General features: G+C 44.5%; 1 protein-coding gene across 2 annotated transcripts; it reads left to right on the top strand.

Annotated features, from left to right (window-relative positions):
* Positions 1 to 206: 206 nt before the first annotated feature.
* On the top strand, positions 207 to 8,304 carry LOC123080391 (coiled-coil domain-containing protein SCD2). Of its 2 annotated transcripts, none has more exons than XM_044503299.1 (17): positions 207 to 733; positions 1,062 to 1,249; positions 2,216 to 2,285; positions 2,689 to 2,730; positions 2,819 to 2,881; positions 3,098 to 3,147; positions 3,226 to 3,253; positions 3,569 to 3,643; positions 3,731 to 3,841; positions 3,918 to 3,978; positions 5,296 to 5,415; positions 5,492 to 5,628; positions 6,775 to 6,844; positions 7,390 to 7,431; positions 7,562 to 7,602; positions 7,685 to 7,811; positions 7,920 to 8,304. In XM_044503299.1, the coding sequence occupies exons 1-17, from the start codon at positions 335 to 337 to the stop codon at positions 8,027 to 8,029; spliced, it is 1,734 nt and encodes a 577-aa protein (XP_044359234.1). In that variant the 5' UTR covers positions 207 to 334; the 3' UTR covers positions 8,030 to 8,304. The 2 variants fall into 2 exon arrangements, with proteins under 2 accessions (XP_044359234.1, XP_044359235.1); XM_044503300.1 differs by having other exon boundaries at positions 209 to 733; positions 5,507 to 5,628.
* The last annotated feature ends 2,450 nt before the right edge of the window (positions 8,305 to 10,754 follow it).

Genomic DNA, 10,754 nt, shown 5'->3' with positions numbered 1-10,754 from the left:
GTGCGATTATATAACATCTCACATTATAAACTCACTGTTGAAGATATATATATATATATATATATATATGCAAAATTACCTTGTAAACCTTATTTTGAAATATGCGCAGCTGCTGAAAATGACGAAAGACGAGGGGCCAAACTGCGAGAAGGCAAAAAACCGAAAAAACTCCACCGGAATCGCGAGCGTAGTCTGCCCCACTACTACCTTCCACCACTTGCCGCCCCTGCCCCTCCCCGCCTCGCCATCTCCGCGTCGTGCTGCCGCGCGGCCTCCCCCCGCACCGCTCTCCCGGCGGCCCAGATCCCTCCCCGCTCCGGCGAGCCCGCCCGCCATGGACCGTCTCCGGGCGGGGAGCCCCGTCTACGGGCGGCAGCGCAGCGGCAGCAGCACGGGCTCCACCTCCCCGGGCGGCGTCTCCCCCTCGCACCACCGCTCCTCCTCCACCTCCTCCGCGGCCTCCCTCCCGGGCGCCGGCGCCGCGGGCGTCGGGGGCATCTCCAACGTGCGCCGCACGCAGAACGTCGCCGCGCGCGCCGCGGCCGCCAGGCTCGCGCAGGTCATGTCCTCCCAGAGCGCCGCCGCGGCCGCCGGGGACGACGACGACGAGGACGACTACGCCAACGACCACCCGCCCCCGCCCCCCGCCAGGTTCGGCAGCGGCGCCCGCGCGGGGCACGGCAGCAACGGCGTCTCCCTGCTCGGCCGCACCGCGAGATCTCCCTCCCCTGCGGTAATTCTGCTCCCCGGATCTCCCGCTGGCCCCGCTCGAGGCCGCGCCCCTGCTTCGGATTCGGCTGTTTTGAGCTCGAGCTATGGGCGAATTTAGTCATGGCTGGTCAAATCGTGGTCAAATCGGTGTCAGAGCATGCGTCATTAGTTGAATTTGCGAATCAAGCTACTTCCCATTGTCTAATGCCATGCGTATTTCTAGTCCCTTTTCATCGGCAGTGTTCGGCAGACTGATGAGTGATTACGATTTTTGAATTGGTGTCTCTGATCTGCTCAATTTGCTTGCTCTGTGGCCTTCTGCTAATTTGATCTCCTCGTGTTTTCATTAGTTAGGTCGGAACATTGTAGAGCCGCCTCCTACAGTCCGCTCAGCATCAGCCGGGAGGACAGCCGCCATTGCATCACGACCGACCGCCACAGTGGTTCCACCAATCAAAACCAGCACTACGATCCGAACCCCGTCTCCTATCCCGCCTGTGGCTGTGGAATCTCCAGTGGAGCGCCCTCGACAGAAAAGGTACATGCAGTGACATACCCGCTGATCTGCAGAATGTACATGTATGCTGGAGCTCTACATAATGAACACATGATACTAGTGTGCGTCCGAGCAATAGTTAGTGAATTTTACTTCCTGTGCCACTTATTAGAATAACTGATGATACTAGCTTACTGAATTAATCAACTCTTCCTATGGGCTTAATTTGACTGGACTTGTCATTAGGTCTTTTTACATGTTGTAGTTAATGAAATTCTGGTATGGCCAATGTTTATTTAACTTTACCCAGCATGATGATGTATCAATGTAGCATTAACATATGATCCAACCCTTATGTGCCCATTAACCAGCAGGTAAACATGAACTGGACACACTATTAAGCTTCTGGGCTGTTATTTGTAAAGGATGTCATTGCCACATCAGTATCATAAGTTGGAACATCTGTTACAGCAGAGAGCTTCTGATCTTCTACCTAATAAATTGAAGCATTGAGTCCAGTTGTGCATGCATACTAGCCTACTACGTGCTGCAGTGGTTACTGAAATGTAAAAAATATCTCATCTAAATTGTGAATCTGATTTTAGATTAGGTCAACATCATGGCTGTGTGAGTAGTATGCCTCATGGCCAGTAAGACATTACTGTGCTTTGCTGACTTGTGCTGCATAATCTATTTAGTTGCCGGGAGTATTACCAATTATAGCAAATCATTGGTTTTGACGCCCTAAAATGGAGGTTACCGATTAGTTATTACATCTACATGCAGCACATTATAATTTATTTAAATAATTCAACATCATGTGAAACTCACTCCTACATTTTCTGTAAGTTACCGTGGGCATTGCATTTCATGTTGCATTTGTGCATCGAAATTTTTGAATTACCACATTATCAACTTTTTTTTCTAGCTTGAGTTTCCCTGCACCCCTTTTCTATATATCCTAATGAAAAGAGCAACATGTATATGTTTTGACCTTTCCTGCTCCAGGTTTGATACAGCCCCACTTAACTCTAGAGAATCAGCGCCACGGAGAGAGTCATCTACGCTTCAAGATGAGGTTTTCTTTTTTCTATGGAAACTACTCCATCTATTTCTAACTAGATAACATTCTAATTCTTTTGCACAGCAACCAAGGAACATATGCAAATATCCATATTTCTCACTCAAGACATTCATTAGGACACCTACTCTCTTGTGGTTTGGGTTACTAGTCTGTAGTAGTAAATGACTTCGGAAATAACAATTTAGACAATGAAGATGAGGCGCATCCCATGTTAAAAAGATGGTACAAAAGGTCACATTGATATCGTGCAATCTCATGTTTCTAGGAACAAATTTGAAAGCTGGAATGACATTTATTCATAGTTTCTTGTTTAACTGTTAGATTTTTTTTTACTAGAGAACTGAATAGTTGAAGAGTGCATAAGCTATATGAAGACTAATGCACTGATATCTTGCAGCTTGATATGCTACAAGAGGAGAATGAAAGCGTTCTAGACAAGGTAATGACAAACACCATCATTATAGTGCAATGCACTAATCTTTTCTATGACGGGCTTATCTAAGCTTATTCTGAATCTGGAACAACAGTTACGGCGTGCTGAAGAAAAATGTGAGGAAGCAGAAGCTAGGGCCAAGGAGCTTGAGAAACAGGTGAAATTAGGATCCACTAACAAAATCTCCTGATGTGTTTTATATTTTGACATGTTTGCTCATTTGTGAAACATATTTTGAGTCCATCTCAACTATAGAGTTCTGAAATATTGGAATAAATCAATCCTTCTGTGTCAAGAGAATGCACGTGTTCCTTGCAAAATGAGCTCTATGCACCTTATGTTTGCTAATATCATAATTTACTAATATACGAAGGTAGCTGCTCTCGGAGATGGGGTATCCTTAGAAGCTCGCCTCTTGAGCAGGTTTGTTCCATGCCTGAATATGCCAATTTCACAAATCCAGAAATGGGCATAGAATAACATTTACATGAATGCTGGCAGGAAGGAAGCGGCACTTAAACAGCGGGAGGTTAGTTATTCTTGTGTTTTACTCATAGGTTGCTGCCAAGTCAGCTTTTCATTCTGTTTATTTAGCCATGATGTTGATGTGTATGGTGAAATTGCCTCTATAATGTCGTCTATTATTCAAACAAGAGGACAAATCCTCTGCAGAAATCCAATGCCATCGTTTTTCTAGTTCTTGTTGTGTCTAAATGCATATCGCCATGCTAGATCCTTACTCCATAATTTCGCCGAATGAGTGATCTTCTGTATGCTTTTAACAGTTGAATAGTTGACCAACACTTGAGCGATCTTCTGTATTTTATTTGTATATATGCGTCAGGCTGCACTAAAGGCTGCAAGGGAATCAAATGATGGTAGAAATGGAGAAGTATCAACAATAAAGCATGAACTTGAGGTAATGATACTCAACATCCAGCAGCTTTTGTTGGTTTGTATATGTTCTTATATTTAACTCATTTGTGTTCACTCATGCATTAAACAGTCTGCCAAAGAGGAGGTTGCAGCTGTTATGGACCAGCTAAAGGAGGCAGAGTCCGAGACAAAGGCTCTCCGGTCCATGACTCAGAGAATGATCTTAACCCAAGAAGAAATGGTTGGTCTGATTTATGTACTATCGTAATCACTTTGTTCTTGACATGGATTTTGATCTGTTTGCAACTTTATGCTAGGAAGAGGTTGTCCTAAAAAGGTGCTGGCTTGCACGTTATTGGGGCTTAGCGGTTCAATATGGTAAGTTGCCTACAAAACCATTTTAGTGGAATATTGTTGAACATGATGTCATTGTCCACTTGCCCATTGTGATCTATTCTCTAATTATGCTCGCTAGGCATTTACTGAAATCAAAGCTTATGTGCATTTATATCCAACGGTTTTGCTCTCACATCTTATCTCATATACTCCCTCTCCCTCCTTCCCAAAATATAAGTTGCAGATTGACTTTTCCGGTCTTCGTTGGACAACTTTGACTATAATTTTCATGTATTGTATGTCTATAAAATTAGTATACATACATATGAAATAAAATTATTTTGCAAGACAAACACGACGATGCTGTTCATTCATGTTCAATCCATGTACTTTAATACTCCCTCCGTCTCAAAATAAGTGTCTTAACTTTAGTACAACTTTGTACTAACGTTAGTATAAAGTTGAGACACTTATTTTGGGAGGGAGGGAGTATATATTAGTGGTCAAAGTCATGCATCAAAGACCGTAAAAAGTCAATCGTACCTTATATTATGGGAAGGAGGGAGTATTTTGGAACGCAACAATATCTCTCTCTGCAACTGATGAGAAAAAGAACAGCTACCCAAACGCCCTCATGTATCTACAAGCAGCTCAATCAAACACGATTATCATGATTCACCACAAATGCCAATGGAACATAGACTACAAAACAAAGTCTTGAAAACAGTAGGAATGTGTAGGATATTACCCTGTTACAGAATAAAATAAGGGAAAGTAAAATAAGCTAAGCACCAGCAGGAAGGGCGCCGAAGAGGATTATAGAGGCAATTTTACATGGATGGGATGCTTCCTTAGATAGCTAGCTTCCATGGATATTTAGCAGGTATTTTGACTCTATGGTTGATGTTTTAGCTTTGTTAGGTTGGCCTGATGTCCTAGGGACTCTTTTGCACTTTGCTCTATGTCTGACAAAAGATCAAGTGCGATGTGGACTGTGGTAGGATCAATGAGAGCTAATTAGTTGTAAAGACTTCGTAATTTTATGCTGTGGATACTAATAATCTGTGGTGTCAGTAGGGTAGGCACATTTGGCTCAGCCTCACCCCAAATCTGGGGCTGGTGCAGGCTTAGACTAGTGGAGCTAACCGGCCAATTGCCAACCAGTCCAGCCCAGCCCAACTATGTGTAGGGCTGGGCCTGTGCCTAGATTAGGGGACCAAAAGGAACAAGACCTAGCAAAGGCTCTGCCTGGAAAATGCTCAAGTCTAGTTCACACGAGCAAGCAAGGCTAATTTTTGCATGTACTTCTATTCCCATCCTGGTTTTTGGTTATCTGATGGCCTCCTAATAAACTTGCAGGAGTTTACCCCGAGATCGCGGTGTCAAAGCATGAACATTGGTCATCTTTAGCCCCTCTTCCTCTCGAGGTTGTTCTCTCTGCTGGTCAAAAGGCTATTAAGGAGCAGCCTCGTAAGCAAGGTAAGTCTGCATTTTTATATTGTATAAGTTGTAAATCCCAGTTTATTCCATGCACACTCCAATGAACTATTCTTAGAATTCATTCAAGCAGGTGAGGATGATGCTCAGAGGAGAAATAGGCTTGTGCGAGAAATGAGTGACGTAATGGGAGAAGGCAACATTGAGAGCATGCTCTCAGTTGAAATGGGACTTAGGGAGCTTTCATCTTTGAAGGTATTCGTCTGCCCTTCTCACCAGCTTATGTTAACTGCTATTTTCTAGATTTCTCAATTGCAAAACTGCAGATGTACACATGCAAACTTAAAATGCAGGAACAAGCTTCTGCAGCAAAACTCGTGGGGCATTAGCTGGCTTGCACATTATTGGGCAAACTATTTATGCTCGCTAGGCAGTTAATAGCTCCTCTACTATTCTGCAAAGTTTATCTTAGCCTCTCCTGATTTAGCACAATGGAATGCTTAGGTGGAAGCATAATCTAGTTTGTTGGCAGAGTTTTCCTTGTGCCAAAAGTAGGAAGGGATCGATGGGAATTCTAATGCAACAGTGGGGCTCAAAAGTATCATTTGTATGGGGATTCTTTCAACTATTGTACAAATGAAACAGGCCATATGTGCAGTTTTGCTCTTCTATTACCATACAGTTCCTCTCCTTTCTGCAACTGCTCACTGGCTTGGCTTAGCACTCTGATTTCGAGTCGCTCGACTACTCGCGACTAGTCGTCGACTAGTCGATGAGTCCCACTGGCAGGGTCGACTCAGCCTGGCGACTCGACTCGACTCAAACGACTAGTCTCGAATAGTCATGACTAGTCGTGTTTTCTGGGTCGAACGACTCAATTTTTTTGGGGCCCACCTGTTATATGTTTGTTTTACCGTATTTGCTTGCCCATCCCCCCTGGAAACCTAGACCGAAGCAGTTCCCCCTCCCCCCCGACCCAACCCTCTCCTTGGCAGCCGCAGCCACCTATGGTTGCTGGCTTGCTGCTCCTCCCCTCCTCCCCTTGTTGCTGCTGCGGATCTGCTCCTCCCCTGGTTGCTGCTGCTGCTAGTCTGCTCCTCCCTCCTCCCCTGGTTGCTGTTGCTGGTCTGCTCCTCCCCTCCTCCCCTAAGCTACCAAGCAGAAGCACTAGAGGTCTAGAGCAGATCAGAGCAAAAGGAAAAGAGATGATACAGGATAGTGCTTATGTATGGTAGTTTTATTGTACCTACTATCTACTGCTTAACTCATGTCACTTGTCGACCATGAGTCTAGACTAGTCATGACTAGTCTAGAGTCGCCCCCCCCTGAGCGACCCGTTGACTCATCGACTCAAAAACCTTAGCAGTCACTGTGGTTCTCAATTTTGTTATTGTCATGTAGGTGGAAGATGCTGTTGTGGTTGCACTTGGTCAACACCGGAGACCTAGCATAGTTCGGCAATTCACATCAGGTTTGCCTTCTGTATTATTTCAATCATGGAGAACTGCTTGCTTACTATACATGGTGCTACAGCTTTATTATTAGGCTTCACTTTACTGAACAAATTGTAATCCTCTGTCTGCAATTTATTTGCTTCTTTCTTTATCTGCTTTTAAGTCTGCGCTGTAGTGGCAGGGTACATGACCTAACTATTTTCAAGGTTCATTAGCAAAACTTTTGTACGGTGTGTTTATTAAAGGGAAAAAGCCTTATCAACAATCAACAGGGTCTCCTGCCAAAGTTCGAGATTTGCATGTCCTATAATTTGGTGTATCCATTTGAAACATTACAAATCCCTCACATAATTAATTCAATGGTCTTTCCAATAACTGTTTCACTAACGCCCAGATTTGGTAGTGGTCATTACATGAAACAAAAAAGTGTCGATTGTCGTGTATCATCTGCAGGTGCATGCACTATTTTTTTCCATTGGAATGATTTCCCAACGAGTCAATTCAGATGCAATTACGTGTCTTTGCTTGCATTCTTACTAAGCAAGTTAAAATTTCTTTTCAGATTATAAATCACCTGGCGAACCTAAATTCTTGGAGGCATTTGGTAATACCTCCTTTATTCTCTTATAGATTATCTTTCTGAACTTCCCTTTTACTGTTTGACATTGTATTATATGTATACATTTTAACTTGATTTTAATTCCGTTAAACTGAAACTATTTGACATATTGCAGACCTTAGCAACGAGGAGGCGGAGGATGTTAGCTTCAAGCATGTAAGCCTTCAGTAATGTGAAAATTGTTGATTTTTTTCCTTGCAAATATTGTTATTTATGGACTTCATACCACCAAATGCAGGCATGGCTTATATACTTCTGGAGAAGAGCCAAAACTCATGGTATCGAGGAAGATATTGCTGACGAACGGCTTCAGTTTTGGATTGCTCGCAACGCGGTTGCTCCAAATTCTCATGATGCTATAGATGGTATGATGCTTGTTCCCTATTACCTACGTATTACTGTTAAAAAACTAGCTATTGGCGTGAATTCCCATTCCCTGTGTTTACTGAACAACGTGTGTCTTGCCACTGCAGTGGAGCGAGGTCTGACAGAGCTCAGGAAATTGGGCATAGAGCAGCAGTTGTGGGAGGGCACACGTGCAGACATCGACGAAGCTGCCTCAGCAGCGATGGAGGACGAATAGGGAGGGCGCGCGTCATGAGTTCATGATCGGTTGTGGTCTATGCTAGTGTATCACCCCAGTTTTGGACAAACTTACCATGGAATCATCGGTCTCCAAGCAGCAGCGATGCTTCAGTCCTCCAGCGTTGAGCAATGGACTTGTCCAGATTCCGACGAGTTTGTGTAGCCGATTTTATCTCTTTGTTGCATTAGTTCCGTGGAATGTGTAATTGGCTTTGTCCTGGCAAAGACGATGATGACCTCACCTCACCTGGTAATTGTGAATTTCTGTGATTACTCCGTCTCCCATGCTTACTCAGCTGTCTGGTCTCACGAACTGAACGGATGAAAAAAGTGCAAGCTATCTTGTGTACGTGCTTCACCGAGAGAGAGAGAAAGAGATGTGCCACCTGTTAACTACTGTTGGTAGTCCACTTGCCCTGCTGAGCTTCTGCTGTAATCTCTGTGGTAAAGACTGGCCTTATCATGAAAATCTGAATCTTGTTTGATGCATAGTGAGCTGACTTTCTGCGTGGTTTGATGCAGGGTCTGAGGTTGGGATGGGAACGCGACTCTTTGGGAGTCTACTACTGCCGCAGAGACGGTTGGACGACAGGTGAAAGCTCCCCTCCGCTCTCCTGTCTCGCTGCACGTCCCTCTCGCTAGTCACATGACCTGCGATTTCCATACACCCCAGGAATGGACAGAGCCCAACTCAAACTCGTCCTGCACGGACACCACATTGCGAGGCCCAGTACGTTTTCGGTCGAGCTTCTCATCGTGCCTGTCATGATTACCAAAGACCCTGTCTACACACACCACGACTGCGACGGAATCTCCTCGATCGGTGCCGTGCGCCGGGGCGGATCTCCTCCGGTTTCCTGGCGCCGAGGGCAGAGCCAGCGCCGCGTCGCTGCCCGGCGGCGATTGGCGTGGATGACGGACGGTCCGGTCCGGTCCACACCATACGCGCTAGCTGGGAATTGATCGCCCTGTCGATCCATCCATGGATCGCTAGACGCATCCATCTCTTCTTCTTTTTGGGGGGTGGAGGGTCAAGAATGGTTTAGGGGCTTCACGGGAAGCCTGGGACGCGCTGCCGCTCTCCGGCGCTCGCCTTTGCTGCCTCCTATTTATTCTCCACTCCCTTTCATACCTCGCGCCCCTGGGCATTCATTCGTCCATCCATGGTGGCCATGGACGCTCATTCCCTCGCCTACACGTTAAAGCCAGCCAGCCAGCGATCCATCGACCGATCGATCGGGCCTCGCTGTCGTACCATCGCCGTCTCATACGGTTGGCGTTCGCCACTGCCTAGCGCCTACTAGCTAGCACTGCTTTCTACTATAGCTTAGACTACAGTTAGGTACGGCTATGTATGTATACTGTATGCGTGCGTACGTGCAGGGAAAATACATGCATGCTTGCTTGCATGCATGAAGAACCAAACATCATTTCGCATATACTCACTCCGTTCCTAAATATTTGTCTTTCTAGACATTTCAAATGGCTACCATATACGGATGTATGTAGACATATTTTAGAATGTAGATTCATTCATTTTGCTCCGTATGTAGTCACTTGTTGAAATGTCTAGAAAGACAAATATTTAGGAACGGAGGGAGTACGTACGTAACTGATCATGAGACCGCATGCATGCCTCGTGGATATAACACGACATATATTTATCTGCTTCTGTTATGTGTTATGTATACTTGCACACAATGGCCTCGGCACCACATCTATGTATGTACGTATGTATGTATGATGATGTGCATTGTGTTGATGTTGATTTAGTTCTGAATGATGTTGGTACGTACTTCAGGGTATAGACGATGGACGACAGTTCTACTGCTTGTATGCAGCTGGCTCCTCCAAGTTGCAGCTACAAGTGGCCCTCTCATCAAACCAATCAACAGTCCCGATCTAATCAAATCTTGCTAGCTGTAGCTGTACAAAGTTGCAACCGACCTTTCAGCGGCACGTATCTGAGATGTACAGGGAGTTTAAACAGCGGCGATCACATTCATGCCCCTTCAACGGCTGAATCGCATTAACTAATTCAGTGGCGCATTCATTTGTAGTTCTATCCGAGGGAGGTACTTCTTATATTTAGCCCAAACTAAAACAACATCAATTACGTTCTAAAAGAAGTAGTACTCAAACCGCTCCAAAATATGAATATAGTACTATTAAAACTGCACCTAATATTTTGTAAGGGAGGTAGTAATATGCACAAACAATAGTCTCCTTGTTTACCATTGTCTTTACTGATTTCTATTTTTTCTTTGTTTAGACAAACCTCAAAGACTTTTATTTTACAACTAAGACTTATAACCTAGAGAGTTTAATTTTTACATGAACCCTTCTCCTACTATACCTGTCAAGAGGTAATAATACTATTAGCCACCAGATCACAAAAAGGTACAATTTGGGTGCGTCTAAACATTTCTCACGATAGGAATCCAATCAACCTGCGACTTGGTCATACACAACAACTAATCGAATTTGAAGTCTCGTACGTTCTTTAGAAAATGACCACCTACGCATGAGAAATATCCAATCAACTTGTGACTTGTTATCCTAAAAAAAAATCATGACTTGTCGTACGACAACAATTTGTTTTACAAAAGTCGAACTCGTAATTTCTCTTACACCATATCACAAGTTGTTGCAGCCCACCGATTAACAACGAGCTGCTTTAGCGTGTGAACTTGTCGGCTTGTGATTTAGTTCTTCAATCATAT

This window comes from Triticum aestivum, chromosome 3D, assembly GCF_018294505.1.
Source record: "Triticum aestivum cultivar Chinese Spring chromosome 3D, IWGSC CS RefSeq v2.1, whole genome shotgun sequence".
NCBI lineage: Eukaryota > Viridiplantae > Streptophyta > Magnoliopsida > Poales > Poaceae > Triticum > Triticum aestivum.
The sequence above is the reverse complement of the archived record's forward strand: the minus strand, read 5'-3'. Positions and strand labels throughout refer to the sequence as shown.